The sequence below is a fragment of the Desmodus rotundus genome, chromosome 11, assembly GCF_022682495.2.
Source record: "Desmodus rotundus isolate HL8 chromosome 11, HLdesRot8A.1, whole genome shotgun sequence".
NCBI lineage: Eukaryota > Metazoa > Chordata > Mammalia > Chiroptera > Phyllostomidae > Desmodus > Desmodus rotundus.
Window position 1 is genome coordinate 62,848,432 of NC_071397.1, and position 24,430 is coordinate 62,872,861.

General features: G+C 44.6%; 1 protein-coding gene across 1 annotated transcript; it reads right to left on the bottom strand.

Moving 5' to 3' along the window:
- SLC22A16 (solute carrier family 22 member 16) lies at positions 1-21,618 on the bottom strand. Its single transcript, XM_053914104.1, has 8 exons — positions 21,453-21,618; positions 20,412-20,891; positions 17,473-17,590; positions 14,285-14,816; positions 10,520-10,647; positions 7,913-8,022; positions 6,824-6,923; positions 1-382 (listed from the first exon to the last, which is right to left on the bottom strand). Exons 2-8 carry the CDS (start codon positions 20,813-20,815, stop codon positions 248-250), a joined length of 1,527 nt encoding a protein of 508 aa, XP_053770079.1. The 5' UTR covers positions 20,816-20,891; positions 21,453-21,618; the 3' UTR covers positions 1-247.
- Positions 21,619-24,430: the final 2,812 nt, after the last annotated feature.

A 24,430-nucleotide genomic window follows, 5' to 3' on the forward strand; every position in this document is an offset into this window, starting at 1 on the left:
CATCTCAGCTTTTATTTCTTTTACAAAACAACTGTTTTAAAACTTTCTTACAAAGAAATTTTAAAAGACATACAAGTGACATGCAGGATTTGAGAATACTATTTCTCTAATACAAAGGCATGAAAGTAAACAATATTTCAGGTGCTAGAGAGTACACGCGGCACATTTATTCACCGAGGCCAGAACCCCCTGAATTAATCTCTTCTGTCTTTGTCCAGCACCAGTATTGTTGGTCGTGGGAAATAATTCACCTCAACTGCTGCTGCTTCTCCGCATCCAGTTTCGCAGCCTCCTCCCAAGTAGTTGCCAGAGGCTTCCCGAGGGTTTCTGGGAGTTTTAGTGTTAGGATTCCACTCACTAAGGCCAAAATCCCAACAAGCAACTGGAAGGAATTTAAAAAAAAAAAATAGTAAGAGATACATCAAGAAATAAATGTACCTTTCAGAGAATGATAATTCTGAAACTTCTTCCAAGGAAATAGAATTGAATTTGACACACGGGCATTTTTATTCTGTGGTGAGACCTTTGGTTACGTAGGCTGGCCTGGGAGTTCTTTAACTCTTGGTCTGCGCTTAATCTGGTCACTCACTAATTCATGCATTAACCACTGTGGAGCACCTACTCAATGAATCCTGGGAACTGCCTGCACTATCGCTCTTGCCGGCACCGTCCTGGGAGCTGCTACACAGAGAAAAAAGCCCTGTCCCACTTTCCCAGACTCCATTGTCTTGTGGAGAAACCCAGCAACTGAGCCTCGGTTGGGACCTCCTGGTCAGTGAGTGTCATAACCAACCCTGCCCCTGCCCCAGTAATCAGTACGCATTGGAATTCAATAAATGCTGGGGAATGAATGAATGCGGACATGCATGCACAAATGAATGTGTCAATGAACCCAAACCTACAGAACTGAAGGGGAAACAAAACGAGAGCAATGGAAACTAACTGCTACTTTGGAGAGGGGGGGTCCACCTGATTTCCTATTTACAAAAATCAATTATTTCTTTACTTCCCAAATTTTGACACATAAAAGGCAACCCTTTAGAATAGCACCAGGTGTTTGTCTTTAAAATGCAAATCACATTAAAAATTAAAGTGTACGTATCTGTTCTATACTGATCATTATGAAGATGTTGGGTGGATTTTAGAACTAAAGCTTTATACAGTCTGTAAAAATGTGTTCCATCCTTATATAATTTGAATTCTTGTACCAAAAAATACTGCTTGGGAAGAGCCCATCAAAGTAGCCTACGGCATGGTTTTTCTGATAAAGCTACACATTGGGGCTTTGACAGCCCCCCGAGGAGAAGGATGAGACACACAGGGCCACTCTGACGTGAAGAAGGTGTGTCAATGGCAGATGTGGCCTAGGAGGTCTGCTCTTTATTTTGTTTTGCAGAATGCTGATGATCTAATTCTTAGAAATGCATGAAGAAGCCTAGAAGCAGTAGTGGTGACATTCCAAAGGATGTCAAAAAGAATTTTCTGGTGCCTCAAGACATAGGAGACACAGACACTGATGTATGAACCCCGAAGAACCCCCAAGAGCCTGTGTCAGGGTCTGAAAACCACTGAATAAGTAAGTCTAAACAAGAAACGGAATCAAATGGAAAATCCAAGAGAGAACTGGATTTTTTCTTTCTTTCTTTTTTTTTTAAGCTTGGTAGTAACAATAATAGGCAATAAACAAATCCATAGCCCTCCATTTTCCCCCCTCACTGTAAGCGGGAGGCCTGGTCTCCGGCCGCCCTGGCCAGCTCCCTCCACTCCACGAACACCCCAACAACCACCCCAACAACGTCCCCTTCCCTTCCCCTCCCTCCTACTCCCCCTTCTCCTCCTCTTTCCCCCTCCCCCTCCCGCCTCAGGGTTTCCTCCATCAGCAGCCCTCCCTCACTCACACATATTTTTGACACTTTTTTTCTTGACACTGGCTAGTAAAAATAAAAGTTCTCGAGCCTCTTATAATCCCCAAGCCCACTCTGCCCAGTAACTCACTACCTGTGTGGCCTTGAGCAAGTTACTTTTATGCTCCTCAGTTTCCTTATCTGTACAATGTAAATAATAATCGTACCAAAAGACTGTTGAGAGGATTAAATAACACCTATAAGGCACATAACACTGCATCTGGCCCATAGTAACTGGTCAATAAGTGTTATCTTTTAAAAGAACCAAAAGAGGCCCTCTGCCTGGCCCACACCCCATGCAGCCTCCCGCCTCTCCTCTCCCCACCGCGGCTGCTTCCCTCTCTCAGCCCTCCTCCTCCTGCCCTCCCAGCCAGGCCCACGTCCCCCACCCCGGAGCTGCTCCTTCCAGGCCCCTGGGACATGTTCCTGTACTGCTCTTTCTTAGCCACCGTCCTCTCCTGCCTTCCTCACCTCCTCTCCTCCTCTGGGGTACTCACCTCCCTGGCTGCTGCAACTTGGTCTCTGACCTGGACTTCTCCATCACACCATAACCACTCCTGGGTTATGCTCTTCAGTCTCCCTCACTCCTTCCTCACCCCTTCCTCACCTTCCTATGAGCTGACTCCCAAACTTGTACTCCAGCGGGGGCTGTCCCCTGCCCTGCAGGCACCTCACACTCATCACACACTGTTCTTCCCCACCTCAGCCCTGTTCCTACTCCACAGCTCCCTCCAACCCCCAGAACCACTCTTACATCCCTCTGCTCCCCCCTCCACCACACCCAACAGGTCATCAGTTCCTGTGGGTACAACTTTTCCATCCTATCCTCTCAAACCCACCTTTGGTCCAAATGTTCTTCCTTTCTGACCTCTGAGACCCCCACCCATCTCTCTAGATTTACAGTACCTCCCACAACCCACCCTGGGTGTGAGCAATAACACTTGCATCCAGATCCAGGCTGGCCGGGTTCCTTTTACCTCTAAGCCCTTGGCTTTCTGGTCCCTCTGTCTAGAATTCCCTTCTCCACCAGGCTGATTCTTGCTGACTCCTCCAGGAAGCCTCCCCTCTGGACCTAGCCCCGGGCCCAGCATTTCCCCACTCCAGCCTTCATTTCTGGGGCTTGTGACAGTTTGTTCTTAGTTCAAAATCAACACTCACTAAACATTTGCCAAATGCATGGATGAATAAAAAAAATGATATGAATTAGGTATCCACTTTTCTGTAGATTACTAGCAAATAATGGTTGATGATAAAAGCATCGGAACGAGTGATTTCCATGTGCTTCCTTTCAAAAGAGAAAATGTAGACATATCTTCTAGATTAGCATTCCCATTCCTCTAAATGCAAACGCTGGCTCCCAGGCAGCGTGGCATCCATAAATAAGCTTAATGAGAAACTGAATAATCTATTTTTTTAATTTTTATTGTTATTCAATTAGAGTTGTATGCCTTTTCTCCCCTGAATAATCTATTTTTTTTGCTCATTAAAAAACAAGCAACATCTGTTGTCTCCAAAGAAAGCACATTCACAGAAATATTTCTGCGAACATACACAAGGCCCTGCTGACAGAGGTTGTTTAGGGAAAGGGGAACCGGGCGATCAGGGTCAGGGTCAGGGTCAGGTCAAGGTGGGGGAGGAGATTAATTCTCTGCAATCCCTTTTGTACTGTTTGTTGGTTTAACAGGGTAAAAGGCGTGGTATTTGGGTTTGAATCCAAGCACCGTCACCTTAAAGGTGAGCGAGCTCTGGCTGATAATGACTTTCTGTACATCAGTCTCCCCGTCTATAAAATGGGGACAGCAGTAAGCAGTATCTGCAGCCTATGAAGACTAAGTTCTGTGAAGCACTTAAAGAGCGTATCTCATACCAAGCACCATTTAAGTACCTGTTACATAAAATTAAAAATCCATTTTAACTAGTCCTTAATGGACCCTTACAGAAGTCCTTTAAAAAGTATATTTATTTGGTTTTAGTAAATTTATAGCAGTTTGCTTTGACAGAGTTAATTATCTTCTGTGTGTTTCAGCTTATTGTTTTAAAACACCTCTCCCATTCTTATATTTTATTTATTTAATGAGGAATTTCAAGGGCTAGCACAAAGGAGATGCTCCTAGAAAAGTTGATGCCCTAAAGTGGGTAGTGGACCCCCCCCCCCCCCCCGCCAAAGCCCCTCTCTGTGCAGATCAGACAGCCCAAGTCATTTCTCCACCTCAGAGTCAGCCCATCAAAGAGGCCGGCCCTCCAACAGCCAACCAAGCAAACGTGGCTGAGTGCCCTTTCTGGAGCGGGAGAGAGCAGGTGCCCACGCCAAGCCAGTGATTCCGAAAGAACAGGTGGACACCCACCGACGTGTGCCAGGCGGCTTTAGACAGGTTCACAACTTTGTCTTATTACCTGTGAGATTCTGTTAGTGTGTTTTAGAAAAACATATAACTAGTATAAACACCCATGATTTCACTGTTATTATTTTAAAGCCAGTCTATTTAAATAGTAAGTAAATTAAAACATGAGTGGCACCCAAGGTGAGGAAATGCTTTGCTGGACCCAGTGGTGGGGATACAAAAGGTCCCATCTGCAAGAGCTCAACACTTTAACCTGGGGGGGCAGGGCACAAAGACACACACGTGAATAATAAAGCCAGCCTGTGACTAGGCAGTGAAAGGGACACATAGGAAATGCTGCACAGACATGGGAGAGGGACAGTATTGGGGTCCGGGTGGGCTTCCTGGAGAGGCGGGATTTCTCTGCATCCTCAAAGACACGTGGGGGCTGCCTCCTCCAAACTCCCACAGTGCTTGGCTCCCTGCCCGTCATCTGCAGAGGTCGTGCGGGAGGGTGAACTGGGAAACACGCTCCGGGACAGCCTCTCCAAGAAGTTCCTGGCGAGGCAGCTGCTCTCCACAAAGCCTGGGAGGACCCTGTGAGAGGGACTGTGTTGTGTCAACGGGCACGGGCCTCATGGAAGCACTGGGGAGAAACCACTGCCCTAACTCGTCTTGTGGTTCTGGTGGCCCTTCCAGGCTCCGTCCCAGATGGGCTTGACGCTTCTGAGATTTATGAGTCCTAACAGTTCTTGCATTTACCTCTTAAAAAGGAAAAAAAAAAGTCCATGTCTGTCTGTCTATCTATATATCCATCATAAAATATGATTTAAGTATTAAACGGGCATCCAACAAATGCAGTTTAAGAAATAATTATGAAGCGAGCGCATCGCAGGCTGGACCACCCACAACAGAACCGTGCCTGCATCCCGGAAGCCTCTGCCTCCCTCCTCCACGGAGGTCCCGCTCTAGTCACTTAGCCTTATCTGTTTTCCTGCTTTTAACATCACTGATATCACTTTCATGGCTACCACATGTCCCTGCAAAACTGTTCCCATTCTCTGAAAGAAAAAAAAAGAAAGAAAGATAGATAGAAGTTTGGCAAGACAGGAAAGAACCCTCTCTATAGTGGGGATGTTTAGGAGGAGAATGGGTGGGGCTGAGTGTGGGGAAGAGGGGGAGGTGTGTGAGGAACCAAAACAGACTAGGTCAGATGGGCCAGGATTTCCATCTGGAAAGGACTTGACTTGAATCAAACAGAGTTTGGATTTTATTCTGAGGGTGAGGCGGCAATTGGAGCAGAGCTGTGGTTGAGCAAACTATTCTGGGGTGGGGGCTGGATTATAGGGAAAAGACTTGGGAGGTGGAAGGTGATGTGGAATTGAATCAGAAGCAGCCATCTGGGTTGGTTTTGAGAGAGAAGATCAGGATTTACTGTCGTGGATTGGGAAGAGAAGGGGTGAAAACCAGGGCAAATGAAAAGCTGACGCTAAAGTGTCCTGCTGGAGGCCACTGGCTCCTAATCCAAAGTGGGAGAGTGAGGAGGAAATTTAAGTCACCAACCCCTTCAGTTTGGGAAACAGTGAATTTGTTGTAAGACATTCAGGGAGAATAAGCCATGAGCCTGGTGGAAACATGGGTTTGTGGCTGGCAAGAGAAGTCAGAATTTCGGAGAGGCTACCCACGCAGGGATTGGGAAAGACCGCCGGGGGCGGGGGGAGGGTGCTCTTATTTAAGGGCACTCAGAAGAAGAAAGAGGAGTGCTGAATGAGGCCAAGAAGGAACAGCCTAGAGGAAGCTACAGCGTAGTTCAAGTTTGAGAGGCACCTTGGGAGAGGAGGGGGCCAGCAGACCCAGGGCTCTCCTCTAAGTCACTGCGGCACCTTGGGCCACCACTGACCCCACACCCTTGTCCCTTCCCAATCCCTATTCCACCCACTCCTCAACTCTCCCATCTTCCTCCTGACCAGGGGGGAACCGAGAACAGTGCTCCCCCAGATTTCCCAACCTCTCAGCACCCACCTGAGGAAATCTACAAACACAACATAACTGCTTTCACTCTTCGTAGCCACGCAAAGAGCTCACACCACCAGAGCCAGAAGGAAAAGGTTTTTTATATCTGAAAGCCACAGACACCCAGACCTCTCCATCAAGCACCACAGATTCCTCCAGGGAACGGGCAGCCTCTAGAATTCTCCTTGACCAGGAGGCACGTGGTAGGAAAACAGGGGCAAGGGGTTGGGGGTGGCGGCAGCCTGGGCATCCAGGTGAAGGACCACAGGCTGGGCGGGGCAGGCGATAGAAGCAGAGGCTCTGAGAGACCAGAGACCAGCGCTCTCCCTGTGTGGTCCCGGCTTCATGGCAGGAGCAGCCCTTCTGCAGACTGAGCTGTAGTGTTGAGCTCACCCGTGGATGGAAGGCAGTTGGCCAACAACAGCAGTTACCACCCTACTTACCGCCTAGTGAGCTGTTAATAAGGTTTCCACAGACCCCTATCATTGAATGATAAATTTGCCTCCCATAAATAAAAATATAGAAGGCAATGAGCTGGTCTGCCTTTCTGCTCTCTCAGCAAAGTTCTACAAGTTGATTAAACACCTGGGGCATGAAGATCCACACGCCAGAGAGGTAAACGAAGAACGGAGCGATGATGCTTCCTGCACGGGACACCATGCTGCCACTTCCCATGGCCCGCGTCCTGAAAACGAGAGGGGAATTAACGCAGGTGGCAGCAGGAATAGAAGACGAGGGGAGCACAGATGACACAGAGTGAGGGATCAACTTCCAGGAACCCTGATCCACCCTCCAGCAGAGAACAAATAATAAAACTTAAGCTTGGCTTAATATACTTGGAAATAATTCTACTTAATTTTTCAAGTATCACTTGTGATTTAGACCCACGTTCTCTGAAACAGTAGTATATACAAGCATGCAGATAATTCAGGACATAAAAGGGTAAACCAATCTTCATGTGGTGTGCAGGTGGGGCCCTCACGTATATTCATCCAGTCTATTACTGAGGATAACATCAATCTTCTAGAACGGGAATTTGTTTGGAGTGGGAATTTGAGAGAACAAAAGATTTATATCTATGGAACATTTTATTTTTTAAAAATCAAGCAATATCTCAGTGTGCTTTTTGTCAAAAGGTATTTAAAGAAATCTTATACAATGTCTAGCAGGAAGAAAAGAATGTGCTTTTAATGTGAATAGATATATTTTCTTAAGCCAAGGAGAGAGACTCCAGGAGAAACCAAACTTTCCAAACACCTTGATCTTGGACTTCCAGCCTCCAGAACTGTGAGAAAACAAATTTTCCTCCTTTGTTTGAGTCTCCCAGCTTTGGTGGTTTGTTACAGTGGCTCTAACAGACTGATACAACATCAGAACATCAAGAGAAACATCCTCAGAAAATCAGCCTGAGTCATATGGACAGTCAGTGTAAGTCAATTAGATTCAAGATTTAAAATGGTTTTAGGGTAATTGAGTGTTATTTCTTCACTATCCTTGCCAATGAGGTACAGACAAAGCTTCAGATTCAGAATTAGCATCTTGTAACTTCCTCCTATCTCAGAGCTCCAGTAGCATCTATGAAAATAAAGCATTTATATGCAAAGGCCAAACAAAATGAAATGATACGTAAGTGAACTATAATAGGAAAACATCAGAAAAATAGGTTACTCTTACCTTATCATGGTTGGGTACAGCTCTGCTGTATAAAGGTAAATGAGGCCAAACACTGATCCTATGGCAAATTTTCCAGCCATAGCAGTCAACACACTCCAGTGATAATAACCCTGAAATAAACATATTAGCAAAACAGACCATCATAAGTAATATTTTAAAGAAAAATGGAATTTTTAAAATTATTTTTTAAGATTTTATTTATTTATTTTTAGAGAGGGGAAGGGAGGGAGGAAGGGAAGGAAACATCACTGTGTGGTTGCCTCTCACATGCCCCCTACTGGGAACCTGGCCCCCAACCCAGGCATGTGCCCTGACTGGGAATCGAACCTGAGACGCAGGTTGGCACTCAACCACTGACCCACACCAGCCAGAGCTAAAATTATTAAATAAAACTTTCTAGTCTTCTAATATTTTCAAGAACAATGAAAAGTTTTATTTTTTTGTTTGAATTTATTTTGTAAACTCTACTCATGGTCTGCAAAAGCTTTCCAATTTACAGGAAAGTTTTTATTGTACCTGCCCCCAGCCCTGGAGATTTCAAATTACCAAGTAAGAAAAAAAAATATCTCTTGGGAGGACTGCTTTGGAACGAGATACATCCAAACACGCTGGTTCCACCAATAACCCACTCCTGGCACTGAGCCAGCAGAATAAATCAAAGAGCCATAAAAACAAAATTGTGCCCTTTGCAGCAGTAATCCCATGGCTTATAAAGTATCTCCAGAAAATAACTTGCACGTGATAACTGAACTATTGTACAGACTGTCCACCCCATCCCCCCTTAGCTGATGTATTCCTCAACCGCAAACTTCTCAGTGGGTGCCTTCTGCATAGCCTCCCCTTTCCCTAAGGCGTCTCACTTCCAGCAGCAGCTCACAAAGTCCTCCCGTGCTCCATCTCTTCTCTTCCCCCTTAGCTGCCATCTGCATGTTGAAACCCAGGTGTCCCTGGAGTGCATTTGTTGAGGATGGAAGCACCTCTTGTCAACCCGAGTCCCTGAGCGACTCTGTGGAGCAAACACCCTCCCCTCACCACTCCCAACGGTATCAACCACCACTCACACATCAGATTTTCTGTGAGCGAGAAATAAACACCTATTATGTGAGGTCACTGAGATTTGGGGGTGCCTCTATTAAAGCAGCCAGTGTCACCCTGTCACCTTAATTATTACTGTAGACACTATTGATTGAATCAATTGACATGACTTAAAAAAATGTGTATTGTACTAGCACTACCATTTGAAGAGAAATTTTATTAGAGGGGAGAAATTTGTGGTTAGGGGCTGGTGCTCTATTGGAAGTCCCCATCAGCCACTTTCCTGTCTTCCCCATCACCGCTGTGGCTTGACCACTGTAGGTCCTGAAGGGTCTGGGGTTCCCCTAAATCTCCACCAACTCAGAGGCACCTGCCATCAACTCAACTACTATCACTGCAAACTACGTAAAAACACAGACAAAAGCAGATGAAGCTCCCTCAAACTGGCAAAGGCCTCCTCGTCCTAAGCAATTTTATTGCATTCATATCAGCTGTATATCAATCACCTGGAAATTTCAGTTACATAAAACACCCGAATCACCGACCCTGATAATTAAGTGGAGTATCCCTCTGAAAGGAAACCACTGGTTAGCTTAAATTTAATGTCAAACAATACACAAAACTTAAAACACCTTGTGCTGCATGTTAAGATACTATCACCGGAGAAAATTACATAAAGTATTTAAAAATATTGTTAGAGTGACCATATTTTTCAAATAGAGGATGAAAATACAGGTTCTGATAACATTTTGGCGGGACAAGGGGGAGCACTTCTGGATGCAAGAGGTATTCTAGGGGATGAGGTTTGCCAAAATAGGGGAACGCGAAAGTCCTTTCAGTGATTTCAGGCAGTGCTTCTCCCCAAGAAAGTGCATTTTTACAAGCAGGTGCCTCAGGGAGAATAGTAGAGATTGGCAACTACTAACCTAGCACCATAGAAAACAAGACTACTTAAGTAGAAACAACCCTGAATATAAGACATAATATCCCTCGGATGTCTCCATGGCTCCTCTCTCTTTCAGGTTTCTGATGTAAGGGCGCCTTCCCTGAGAGGCACACCATCCTGGATCGCCCTAGATGAAAGAAAATAGCACACAGGTGTGCTCCCTGCTGTACACAGTCATTCTCTCTTCCTCATCCTGCTTCTTCTTTGTTATACTTCAGAAACTTGACTCAGTGTGTTTTCAGCACCTAGAACAGCACTTAGCACATAAATGCTGGATAGATTTTGTTGAATGAATAAATGTTTTCGGTGATAATCGCTGGCAGGTATCTATTCTCCTCATTCAACACTACTGCACTTACAAAATACATCGCTGGCCATCTCTGGGAAGTGGGATAAAGGGCATTTTAAAAATATATCTTTTTTCCTTAAATTTTCAACAATGAGCATGTTCTACTACATAAGAGAATGAATGGGTTTTTTAAAGAAAATATATTGTTAAATATTATATATGTACTCTGTCCATATATCTAAGTTGATATTCATACCTACTGTAATAAGCTAAAAATTCTCCCCAAACCGTCACAGTATAATGAATCATCCCCTAAATAAAATGTGAAAGAACTCACCCTGGGGATTAGCATGATCACACCACAGGAAACTGCGCCGGAGAGGAGGGAGAAGGCCAGGACAGTTCTTCTGCCCAGAATATCCATCCCCAAGCACACAAAGGTGTAGGCCGGGATTTCCACGGCACCTGTCATTGAGCAAAGGGCCCTCTATAAACCGTGGTGTCCAACTGTACAAGGGGACCCCTCCGTGTCACCCATTCCCCACAAGGAATGATCAGCAGTGGCTCTGCTTCCAGGGGCCTCTCAGAACTACCAACTGCTCCAGGGGCAGCCAGCCCCAGCACTTTTAAACTCCTGGGAGAGTGTTTCCTGTGAAATGCACAAACGCTAGCTTACTCCGCCCAGCACTTACCACCTGTCCTAGAAATCTTAGCCCCTGCTAAGCTGTAAGCTCGCCAGGACACAGCAGGGTGCCTGGAGGACAGGCCTGCTAGATGAATAAATAAGTAAAATTAATAGACAATATTGATAACTTCTGATCTTCTTTTTCTAGGTGTTTATTTCTTTGAATGCCGATGATTGCATGCATACTTTCAAAATTTAAATTGTAGTTTACTGTTTATGCTATTACAGTTGTCCCAGTTTTTCTTCTTATGCTTGATAGAACTGAGGAGAAATTTTTGCAGCAACAACTTCAAACTTAGAAACTAAAGTACAAAATCCAGTGTCAGCTAAGTTCATAAACTAATGATAACTGCTTGATGGGTTTTAAACCTAAAAGTTAACATTTTTAATCGAATATGAATATGAACAAGGGCTTTGATTTGGACTTCTTTTTACTCCCCCACAACAAAAATTAAAGAGCTGAATCCATAGATGACATAAAAGTCCTTCCCTTGAAGAACCAAAGCTTGAAGCTTAGTGCCAGAACAAAAAAGCTTTATCATCCATTGGCCAGAACCAAACAGGGGGCAAGCAAGTTCTCTCAGCAAAACTGAGTCAACCCAACAATCTCCTTTGGGGAAGGAACCGGCCCAGATCTTTCTTTTAATCTAAAGCTCTGTCCTTTCCTCCCTCTGCGGCTTGTCTCATCTCAGGGCGCTACCCACGCCTGCCCTCAGGAGCGGAGTGCACTCATCGGCAGCAGCTGACAAGCACCTGGAGAGGCGGGTCTGGGTCTACATGTCTCCCACAGGTTCTGGAGCACATGGAGCACATGTACCCATAGCAGGTGGGTACATGTTTTCTGAGTGAACAGTCTTAGTAGTACATCTGAAGTTAAATTCAGTTGAAGCTGCTCAGAAAAAAAAAAAAACCTGGCTCAGAAAAAACAAAAAAATAATGATAACAACAACATTCTGAGCCTTATTTGAGAGACAGTCTCTCTGTCTCTCATTAATGTGAAAAATAAACAACTTCGGAGGCAACGCCTCCCTTTCGCAGACACTGCTGTGTAGTTCATGTTTCAGGTCAGAGCAGCAGGTACATCTACTCCTATATTCTGGGGTTTTTTTAAGAGTTCGTTAAGCACTTTTCAAGATCAAACAAGACAGTGGGCTTCAAAAGAACCTCGTGGGAGCCCTGGCCAGGTGGCTTAGTTGGTTGGAGCATTGTCCCACACACCAAAATGTCCCAGGTGGGATTCCCAGTCAGGGCACACACCCAGCTTGCAGGTCCAATCCCCAGTCAGGGAGCATCCGAGCTATGAGAAGGCAACCAATCAATGTTTCTCTCTCACAACGGTGTTTCTCTCTCTCTCTCTCTCTTTCAAAATTAATAAACACATCCTCAGATAAGGGTAAAAAAAAAGAGCCTCATGGGTGTAAGCCTGGATTATTATCCCCACTTAACAACTAAGAGTAAATGATTTGAACCAAACGAGCAAGTAACAGCTCAGGATGGGAAGTGAGGTCTTGGTGAGCCAAAGCCCCTGTCCTGCAGCCTTCCTCCCCCATAGCCTCCCTCCATGTGGGACTCCGAGCTCTCCCCTGCATAGGACTGTGCGCAAAGCCACCAGACAACGTCCTGGAGTCTGGCAAAGCTGGGCAGCAACTGTGAAACAGCTGAAGCGACAGTGAAAGCAAACTACACTGGTTTTCCCTACATTGTTGCCTCGGGATGCTGACATGACACCTGATTTTTGGCTTGACTCTGTCTGGCTAGAAATGGGGCAAGCGTTGAGGCCCAGCCCTTCTGGGATTAGGGCAGTGGGCCACTACTTTCTCTACTTTATAATTTTTTTAAAAAGATCTTCACTTTTTTTGTAAAGATTTCATTTATTTAGTTTTAGAGAGAAGTGAAGGGAGGGAGAAAGAGAGGGAGAGAAACATCAGTGTGTGGTTGCCTCTCATGTGTCCCCCACTGGGGACCTGGCCCACAACCCAGGCATGTGCCCTGACTGGGAATCGAATCAGTGACCCTTTGCTTCACAGGCCCATGCTCAATCCACTGAGCTACACCAGCCAGGGCTCCACTTTATAATTTATAATCTCTCTAATTGCTTGGACCCCATTCTGCTCCTATCTTCACGTGACCCTAAAGGTTATTTATCACCTGCAAATGACACAAAACCAGAGATGAAGTGCCCACCAGCTCCAAACCATCTCAGGAGATGAAAACTTGTTGGAAAATTTCACAGCATGGAAGTAAGTACTTGCCAGCAGGAGCGCTACTGGGAAGGGCAAGGACATGAAAAATCCAAGAAAGTAGAGAATATAAAACCACGTAGATTTGTCCTGGAAACCTTTTTATAGTTACAAGATTGCCCAGTTTCTTGAGAATTTATATCTCCATCGAAATTAAGAAACCATGTCATACAGATCCAAAACCCCAGCTTTCCTCAGCCCCCTCAGACCTGCCCTGTCCCCACCTCAGCCTCCGACCGTTTGCGGCTCTGCTCCAGGAACACCGCCTCAGTCCTCAAACCGACATACCAAATGCAGATGATGGCAAGACAAACTTGATGGTTTGCCCAAAAAGAGAGTAAATGTTTTTTTTTTCCTTAAAATGACTTTTCTCACAATTCCTAACAAAAATAGATGTGTCGTCAGAGCACTTTAATAAGGGGATGATTTCCATGTATAAAGATTTTAAAGCAAGATTTTCTGAGGATGATACCAAACGCAGGCAGCCGACATGAAGATGACCAGGAGTTAGAGGAACAAGCGCTGAGAGAGCTCCACGGTTACTCTCCCGTTTGCAGTGGGCTCGGTGGGCCTTAGGAGTCACGCCTCAGGCCTTCACTGCAATGTCTGCAGCCAGTTTTAACCTGCTACTAAAGTGGAAGAACCTCAGCAACATCAATGATAGTCTCATGTATTTAAGTTATTTTACTAAGCAAACTTTTTAAAGTAAGGACATTTAAAGAAAGAAAGAGACCAGAAGATCTCCAAGACATACCACATCCTAAAAGGAAAACAATGTACAAAGAGCAACATGCAGTGAATGACTTCACTTATGTCAAAATATGAAAAGTTTATGTACACAAATATACAGAAATGCGTGGAGATCTGAAAGGGCACAAAGTCAAATGTTATCGCAGTTACCCCGATGGAGAGTTCGAAATGGGATGGGCTTCAAGGAAGGAAATGAGCAAGGAGAAGAGGCAGAAAAGAAAGGAAGGGCTAAGTTCTTCTATTTGCATTTTTTTTTAAAAAAAAATTAGTATATACATGTGTTAAGTATAATAACACTACAAGAGATCATAATCATGCAGTTGACAATATCGTTCCTGGTAGGAAAAAAAGGCACTTTTTTTCACATATAAAAACATGGCAGCAATTTCATTTCATTGTTACACTTGAATATAATTTAACTACTTACCCATGAGAAAGAGGTTTAAATATTCATTGCCTCCTAAATTAACAGAATTCAAGGAGAAGGAATAGAATCCCAAACACCCCGTGAACCAAATCAGCCAGACAATAAGTGTCTTCATTCCAATATTCCAGTCATAAAACAGGTCTGAGAAGTGGTACCCCTTAACTTCAGAAGGCTTGTTACCAACAGGACCATACACGTCCAGTGATAAAAGTTCTGACAGCTTACAGGTGCTTGCCCTATTCCACTTGGCCATCATATCTACTGTTGCTTGTGCCTCTTCATGTCTTCCCTCTGAAAGAAGCCAAAAAGGTGTCTCCGGGAGCATCCAACAGCACAAGACAAAGGGGATCGTCACTGTGGAGAGGATTAGCTGGTAGATCCACCAGGTCCTGATGAAGTAGCCGGTCGTAGCCACCACCATGGTTCCCAACGCAAAAAAAGAATGCACTTGCATGGACGCCCATGTCCGGGCCTTCCTGCCGACAAACTCGGTCACATAGACAAACACCACCACAAGATAGCCACTTGAAACCTGAAAAACGAAGGGGGAGGGTAGTTCAGATTTAAGGTCAGTTTACAATTACCGAGGGGTCTGATCTCTCTGCAAATGCCACATAGGCAAAAAAGAAAATGACAAAAAATGTGTCTTTTGGAACCCATATCACATTTGTAAAAGGGCATTTAATCCAATCCACCCTTTGACTTTAAATGGGTCCTTTCATCTTCCTCGCCCTTTTCCACCCCCAACAGCAAAACTTGAGAGGTTATATGTGAATAAATGTTAAACACTACCTTTTGTTTCATGTAAATATTCCTTTACACTGTGAATTTACTTCTCAGTTCCTCCTAAGTGTACATATCAATTTATCCCTGTGCAAGAAGCCATTATTATTAAACCCTAAATTTTAAACAGAGGCAAAACACGGTGGTAACTAGTGAGAGGAAAAAAGATTTGACTAAACCTTTATTTTTGACAGGCAACAAAGAAAAAACAGACACATTGGACTTCATGAAAATTTAAAACTTCTGTGCATGAAGGGGCACGAACACCAGAGTGGAAAGGCCACCTACGGAATGAGATATTTGTAAACCATACATCTGATAAAAGAAAGTTATCTAGGATACATAGAGAGCTTCTAAAACTCAACAAACAATTAAACAATTCAGTTCCAAAGTGAACAAGCAAAGAACTTGGATTTCTCAAAGAAGATTATATGAATGGCCAACAAGTATATGAAAAGATGCTCAACATCATTAATCATTAGGAAAATACAAATCAAAATCACAATATGATATCATCTTATAGCCATTAAGATGGCTACATCAAAAAAAGCAAAAAATAGTAAGTGTTGGCAAGGATGTGGAGAAATTGGAAGCCTGATGCACTGTTGGTGGGAATGTAAAATGGTACAGCCACTGAGAAAAACAGTATGAGAATTCCTCAAAAAATTAAACATAGAATTACCATATGATCCAGCAATGCCACTTTGGGTATATACTTAAAAGAATTTAAAGCAAAGTCTCAAAGAGATATCTGTACATCTGTGTTCATAACAGCCTTATTCACAGTAGCTAAAATGTGGAAACAACCCAAGCATTCATAGACAGATGAATAGATAAGCCTAATATGGTATATACATACAATGGAATACTATTCAGCCTTGAAAAGGAAGGAGGAAGAATATTCTGACACATGCTACAGCATGAATAAACTTTGAGGACATTATGCTACATGAAATAAGCCAGTCACAAAAAGACAAATACTGTATGATTGCATTTATGTGAAGTACCTGGAGTAGTCATATTCACAGAGAACGTAGAATGGTGGCTGCTAGATGGGGTAGAGAGAATGGGGAGTTATTAAATGGGTACAGAGTTTCAGTTTCGCAAGATGAAAAACGTTACAGAGATGAATGACAGTGATATTTGCACAGCAGTGTGAATGTACCTAACATCATTGACCTGTACACGTAAAAAGTTAGGATGGTAAATTTTATGTTATGTGTCTCTTACCACAATAAAAAGTGGAGAAAAATTTATTCTGAAAATAGGCCTATCTTTAACAACATTTAGATTACAACAGCAATGTGTGATCATTCTTGGAATAAAAAAAAGAATAAATCAAATGATGGATGGGGAGGTGAAAGGATTAGAATTTTTACTGCAAAATTATTTCAATTTGACTTTTATAACACAAATCATAAAATTAAGTTTTGCAAAATTATTCTAGAGCACCACTGATTTCCCAAAATGCCTCTCTTTAACCTTTAATATTTGAATTATACTCTTTTGAAATTTCTTGTGGATATCAATTTCTGGGCCCTTGGATCATCCATCCTGGTGAGAGGGACACCTGCCTTTCCCCGTGCTCACCAAGACTGCAGGCTCTTCCTGCAGGTAAAAACTTTACTCCATTTTCCTCGGTCAGTGACCTTCGAGCAGAAGCACTGCCGCTGTTGTTTGGTAATTAGGAACCTGCCCGAGAGCCTCACCAAGTGTGGAAGCAACGTCCTCACTCGCTGGTTTACTTTCAGTGACGGTACCCATTGCACAGGGTGCCTTGCTGGGTGCTGTACCACAGATGTTTACTTGAGTCTCACTGAATCCTAACAACAGCCCTGCGAAGCAGGGATTATTTTCTACAGCTTACAGTTTAGAAACTAAGACTCAAAGAGGATAACATGTTTTCCCACAGTCACACAGCTGAGAAGCTAATACATGACAAAGCTGTATTTAAACTCATGCCCTTTGCACTAGAATCCCCTGTTCTTTAGAACAGAAAGGCCTGATGCCTTCCTGTTTGCGTTTTTACTGCACAATACACAGATGACTTCGTCAACAACATATCTTCACCATCTGTTTGGCTCATAAATGCAGGGCTTGACTAGGCGAATATAATTAATTGCTCAGAAATAAAACAATACCTTAGTAATTGTGGAATGTGGATCATGTGCCAGGCACAGAGTCGAACAAAAAGTTTCAGCCTAGAAAGCTACAATTTTTTGTTTTAATGAGTTACATTCTAAACAGAGTGCATTAATATTCCACAGAAAAACTTCTGCAAGGGAGAGAACAAAGGTTAATCCTTGATCTCTTGCCCTAGATTCTAAATAAGCACATCTAAGAGAATTGAGGTTTAATGTGAAAACACTGTGGCAGAATTAATGAGGTTAAGAAACAGGACTCACAATAGCAAGAAGAAAGCGTGCGAGCATGAAGCTGTAATAATCCAGCACGAACGCCGCTGCTATGCCAAACACATACATGCCAATGCTTGTGGACCACAAGACAAATCGTCTTCCCACCCTGAAAAAGAAGCAGCAGCAGTGGAAGAGGCGAAGTATGGTTGTAACAGTTTGAACATCCACCCTGGTCCATGAGCAATGAGTGTTACCAACATTTTTAATAGCTTATGCATTTGGCTGTTGTTATTCATTTGTTTTGGGCGGATCTTGAGTAAACACTAGATTTCTTCCAGAGGCCAGTCTTTCCCAGGAGCGGACAGGCCTCTGCCTAAGCTGCTGATATACATGTATGATCACTCTGGGTGATCCTATAGTTGGGGATTTCCGGGAAGAGGAGGGAAGATTTGTCCTTTCCCTCCCAGGGCTTCTACTCTGATCTGCTGGACCATCTTCCCTGCAGAGCTGGCGCTGCCCACCAAGGGTGCAGCAGCTCTTGCTGAGCGCCCTGAAGACAGAGAGGTCCTGCCACATTCTGCTTGTAGAATAAGGAGTTTACTTGCCCTATATTTTTATAATTTGGAGGGGTATTTCTTTGTCTAAAAAGCAAATAAAAACAAATTATATTCCTGATACTTTTTTAAAAATTGAGATAGAATTCACATGCCATAAAAAATCAATTTTTGAAAGGATACAATCCAGTGGTTTTTAGTGTATTCACAGCGTTATGCAACACTTACCACTATCTAATTCCAGGGCATTTTCATTACTCCCAAAGGAGCTGCACCCAGGAACCGTCGCTCCTCACTCTCTGCTCCCTCCAGCCCTTGACAACCACTCATCGATTTACTTTCTGTCTCTGTAGAGGTGCATATTCTAGATATTTTATATAAATGCAGTCACACAATTGATGACCTTTGTGCCTGGCTTCATGTACTTGGCACTGCGTTTTCAAGGTCCAGCCAGGCTGTAGCGTGTACCGGTGCTTCAGGCTTTTTTATGACTAACATTCCATTGCATGGCTACACCACATTTCGTTTATCTGTTCCTCAGTTAATGGCCATTTGGATTATCTCACTTTTTGATTACTATGATTAATGCTGCCATGGCAATCCCTGAACAAGATTTTGTAGGAACTTCTGTTTTCAATCTCTTGGGTATACACCGAGGAGGGAAATGGCTGGGTCAAATGATAACTCCAAGTTTTCACTTTTCGAGGAACTGCCAATCTGTTTTCCAAAGTGGCTGCCCTGTTTCCACAATCCCGCCAGCAACGTACGAGCAGAGCAATTTCTCTGCGTGCTCCACAACTCTTGTTATTGCCTGTCCTTTTGATTACTGCCATCCTAGTGAGCGTGCAGGGGTATCTCATTGTGGTTTTGATTTACATTTCCCTAATGATTAATGATGTTAAGCATTTTTATATGTGCTAATTAGACATTTGTATATATTCTTTAGAGAAATATCTATTCGAATCCTGTGCCATTTTTAAATTGGATTTTTTTTTATTGTTGAGTTGCAAGAGCTATTTATATATTCTGGATACTAGACCCTTATTAAGATATACGACTTGCATGTATTTTCTCCCCATGAGTTGTCTCTGACAGATAGTTTTAAGGCAAAAGACTATAGTCCCGAGATTCCAGCCAACAGGTTTGCCTGGTATAGCAGAAGATATGGGAGCAACAGGTAAGTGTCCTCTTCACACAGTTGGTTTTCTCTGCTCCCACACAACACTAGGCTAGATTGGTGGCCCTATGCACGAATGTTCCCCCTTCTCATCTGAGCCTTGAATACCATTTTTCAAAATTTTTATTTATTGATTTGAGAGAGAGAGGAAGGGAAAGAGGGACGTCAATTTGTTGTTCCACCTGTCCATGCATTCACTGGTTGATTCCTGCATGTGCCCCGACTGGGGGGCAAATCCACAACCTTGGTGTGTCAGGATGATGCTCTAACCAACAGAGCTATCCCGCTAGGGGTAGGACTTTCTGTAGGTACTTGTCATCAGCAAAGACATTCTTCTATTCTTAGTTTTTATCACGAATGGATTTTAAAATTTATTAAATGCTTTTCTGGTGTTTACTGAGTTGGTGATAAGAATTTTGTCCTCTAATATGGTCATTTCCACCAATTAGCTTCTAATATTAAACATGTTCCATATCTTATTCCTCTGCCTCCATTCATTCCACTCTCGCATATTGTCCAGGTCTTTGTCTCTCTGAGTTTTATTATTGACACTTTTGTACTGAACTATCATCCATTTTACTAATTTTTTCTTTAGCTGTGTATAGAAGGTTGTTAAAAGTACCCAGGAAGTTTGTTGGTCACTTTTTAAAAATTTCCTGGACATTCTAAGTAGTTATTCTTCAATTTTATGTCATTTTAAAATACAATTTCCAGACTTTTATCAATGTTTTAAAACTTGCCTATGTTTGAGAAAACATAGTTACTTTATTATCTATGCCTGATAATTCCAGTATTTGAAGTCTTTGTGCAGAACCAAGCTACATCTCTTAAACAGCAAGGCTATTTAGTGGAAAAAGAATATTCAAAATAACAACTAGTATCTATCGAGTGGTTCCTATATCCAAAGTATTTTTTCTGTATTAATTTTACAGTAACTCTTTGAGGGGAGTGCTATTATTTTCATCTCCAGCTTACAAACAAGATTCTTCCAAAATGCAGGTTAGGCAATTTGCCCAGGGACCACAGCTCATAAGTAGAACCAGGATTTGAACACAGGCAGGCTGCCTTCAGAACGCATCCCCTTACCAACATGTTATTTTGTGAATGTTGTTTAACAGATCAGCAAAGAGGGAGGTATTTAGATTGGAAGCATGAAAACGACTGACATCTTTCACATAGTTCCCTGTCCCCTAAGAAAACCAGACAGGAAAATAAACCCTACACTGATGCGACAATGCTGAATATTTCATCGTTACCTGTCAGAAAGGTAGCCAAAAATCAGCGCTCCCAGCAGGACTCCGAACATAAACGTGGGCTGGATCATCCTCGCAAACCATTCCCGGTTACAGACCAGATCCCACTCAGTCACCACGGTGCTGCCCCATTTGCTGTTGTCGTAGATGTAGCCATCCAGACAAGGAAAGCTACTTTTATGGCCATTGTATTCATAGTTCAAATGCGACATGTTTTCCCACCGGAACCTGTGACAACTGTTGAGCTCCCAGATCTCACCGTTCTCTTGCTGCACCACAATGTGATATTCCCCGCGTGAGGTAAACAGGCCCCAGACGTCCTCCAACCTCCAAATAGAGGTATTCTGGAAAAGGACCCGACTCACTTTGCCGGGGGGCCTGCAGGTGTGCTTGGGGAGCACTGTCATAAACACAGAAGCCAAGTAGTGGATACCACAAGAGATGTTCTGGAAGGCACATGTGAAATAGACAAATATCTGGTATCTGAAACGAGAAGAAAGCAAGATATTATATCTGACCCATGGAGTGTAAGCAAATATGAATGGTCTCTCTCAGGTTTAGCTTAATATATGTACAGATGAACACAGAAGTAACCTCATAGGGTTCTGTGAGGATGAACTGAGAGGTTACATGTGGAGGACTTGTAATAAGCATTTGTAGTTCTATTATCACCTCCATTATACAGAGGAGGAAGCAGGAAATAAAATGCTCAGTACCACATAGTTTATACTCGGAAGAGCCAGGATTGCAGCTCAGACACCCAACCCCAGAGCTGATCTTTTACCCTTCTGCTTCCAGAAGGATGACATGAGATAATATGTAAAGGGCCTGGCTGAGTACCAGGGTAGGAGCCTCACTGAGTTCAGTGTTGAGAGAGCATCAGGGTTGAGACAGGGTTGAGAGAGCGAGCTGTGGAGAGGAACTGACATCCAACAACACCTACTTCTGCTCTGTTGTGACCAGATCTGTGATTGAGGCACATGCCCCAGTTTTCTCGTGTCAACAATGGGAGTGATACTACCAATCTCATAGGGCTGTAGTTACCATTAAAGAAGCCAGATGTGCTGACGACAGAGCTAGACACAATCCAGCATTCAACAGTGCGGGTGTTAGGAGGAGGTAGGGGACAGCTGGGACCTCCTGCCCCTCCTCACTGGCTCTGTAACTTCCTTTTTGTGGACACTGAGAATCACAACAAAAAGTTGTGCAACTTTCCACCTTGAAGAGCAGCACCATATCACTTCTTCACTACAAACCTGGGAACAGGAGGTAAGGCAGATATTATGATTCCCATTTTGTGGACAGGAAACTGAGACACAATATTCCCGGAATCGCGTTAGAGGAAGTGGCTGGCCAGAATGTAGGTAGACTTGGCTCCAAATCTCTGATCAGCACGCTGTATGGCCCCTCACCCAGCTTCCTCTCCTCCCAAAACATTCAGGGTCAGACAGACGACGTTGCTCCATGAATGAATGAACGACCGGATGAATGAATACATTTAAATATTTTTTTAATTAATTTTACAAATGAAAAGAGGGTGCCGAGTGTACAAAGGTTAAACCTAGGTCCCACCAGGTGAGAGCTGTGGGTCTTTGGCCCGACCAGCCCCCTTTGCAAGATCACAATGGGCATCAAATGAAACCCTCTGTGTAACTACCTGGTACAGTGTAGCTGGCACCTACTAGGTGTCTATAAATAGCAACAAATTCTGCCTAACGGTAGCTCCTAAGGGGCAACGCCTGCTCAGGCGCTAAGAGAAGCCCAGGGCGCCCCGGGGCAGAATAGCAGCCGGCTCAGGAAGCGAAAGAGGACACTGTTTGGTGGATTAGAGAGACGGGCGGCCAGGGCCAGGCACTGCTCTGTCTGGGTGGCCCCGCCTCTCAGGCTGAGCCTCGGTACTCCCGCTTCGGCAGAGCGCGCGTGCCAGGGCCCACCTGCCCCGCAGCGGGGGCGCCGGGAGAGCCCGCAGCCACCACTGCCGAAGTGAACCCCCAGAGCCCTTCTCCTCGCTGTGGGGAGGTCCTGTCGCTCGTTTCCGAGAGTCTGGACCGGGAGTCTGGACGGGAGTCTCGCGACTTCTCTGAGGCACGTGCGGTGGAAGGTGTTTTCAGATCTCGTGCGGAGCGCGAGACCCTCACTGCAACGGAAAGAAACAGACCCACCGACCCCTCCACCCGCGTGACTGCCGCTCCCCTAGGCCGTCCTCCTTCCTCACTCCCACCCCAGCTCCCTACCTGCCGAAGTGCCCCACGCGGTCAAAAATCATCTCCAGGTGGCCAGACTCCATGGCGCTGCGGTGCACTGCGCTCCGAAGCCAGACGCGGCGATCTTACCCAGTGCTCGGGGCTTCGGGGCTTCGGGGCTTCGGGGTACCCCGCCCTGCCAAGTGCCCCCGGCTCCGCAGCCGCCCGTCCCCACCCGTCCGCACCCCCGCCACCCCCGCGCCAGCCGCGCTCCCGGGGGCCGCCCTTCAGTGTCCCCGAGCGTCCCAGTGCTGGGCCGTGCGCGGGGCCAGGCTCCGTTCCTCGGTTACTCAATCCCTCTCCCTCTCCACCCCTCGCCTGGCAGCCCCGGCGTCTCCGCACCACCAGGGTCTCTTCCCCAGCGCGTTGTGGCCCCGGAGCCCACCTCCCATCCTTCACACTCAGGGCGTCCGCGTGGTTGCCGGAGGGGAGGATGCAGACAGGCTCGGGTTCTGTCGGGGGGCCACGAGAACCTAGCATCCTCAGCATGGCACGCCTTACAACCGTGACTTTCACACCTGCGTGTGTTGGTCTACTGAGTACTTGCGTTTGTGTGTACATTTCTGGACTCCACTCTGGATCCGAAGGTCGCTTTCTCAGAGAAGTGCAATAGATTGACCGCCAAGACGGGGGTCCACGAGACGGAGCACAAAGAATGGATTCTGGTCACTCTGACTGGGCAGGGTCTTGCAGGGCTGTGTCAAAGATTTTAAGTTAACCAACGAGCAACGGAAACTCGCTTGGCGGAGACTTAAGCACAATAATGAAAATAAACGTGTAATAGACGAGGATTTGAAAAAGAGAGGAAAGCCCGTTTCCCAAAGTACTTCCCTCACCTACTCCCCACAGAAACATTTTCTTTTGAAATGCAAACACTCCTGGACTGATTAAACAATAATTAAGACACAATTTGGAGTGATTTTTTTTAAGTGGGAAATGCTGGGGAAATATACAAGTGGTAGGGAGAGGGGGAAGGAGTAGTTTTCCAAAGGCTGACCATAAAAGGAAAGGTGGAGACCACAGGGACCAGTCAAGACCCTGTATTGCTTCAAAGCACCAGAGGAGAGTTAACTGAGAAAGACGGGAAAAAGGACTTTCATCTGCTATTTTAATTACACCAGATAGAAATGCCGTGACATAGATAAAACATAGACAAATTCCCTGAAAGACACAAACTATGAACACCCACTACAGAAAAATTAGATAACCAGAACAATTCTATATCTATTAAAGAAACCGAAAGTGCAGGTGGAAATCTTCCCACAAAGAAAACCCCAGGCCCAAACATTTAAGGAAGAAAGAATACTGATTCAGCACAACTCCGGACAATTGAACAGGGAATACCTCCCAAGGCATTCTATGGGCCAGCATCACGCTGACGCCGAGACCAGGCAAAGGCTTAAGAAAACTACAGACCAATATTCACTTAAACATAGATGCAAGCATTCTTAAAATTTTAGCAAACTGAACACATCTTTACAACAAAAGGACAATGCATCATGGCCATGGTGGGCTTATCTCAAGAAAGCAAAAGTGGTTTAACACCTGAAAATCAATCAATATGCTTTACCAGATGAACAGACACCATATGATCATCTCAACAGATGCAGAAAGAGCATTTGACAAAAACCCAACATTCCTTCATAATAAAAACACTCGACAAACTAGGAAGAGAAGGTGCTACGATCTGTTTCTGCCCGTAGAACACTTGTGACACCAAATGTGTGGCGTCTTGCCTCAGGCCAGCAACCAATTCTCCCCCAACTCCCCGAACACCAG

Excerpts from the sequence above, each read along its gene's own strand:
- SLC22A16 (XM_053914104.1), bottom strand. The coding sequence starts at position 20,815 with ATGACAGTGCTCCCCAAGCACACCTGCAGGCCCCCCGGCAAAGTGAGT. Across the intron at positions 8,023-10,519 it reads TGATCATGCTAATCCCCAGG|GGTTATTATCACTGGAGTGT; the intron begins GTGAGTTCTTTC and ends TGTTTATTTCAG. Across the intron at positions 383-6,823 it reads TGTGGATCTTCATGCCCCAG|TTGCTTGTTGGGATTTTGGC; the intron begins GTGTTTAATCAA and ends AATTCCTTCCAG.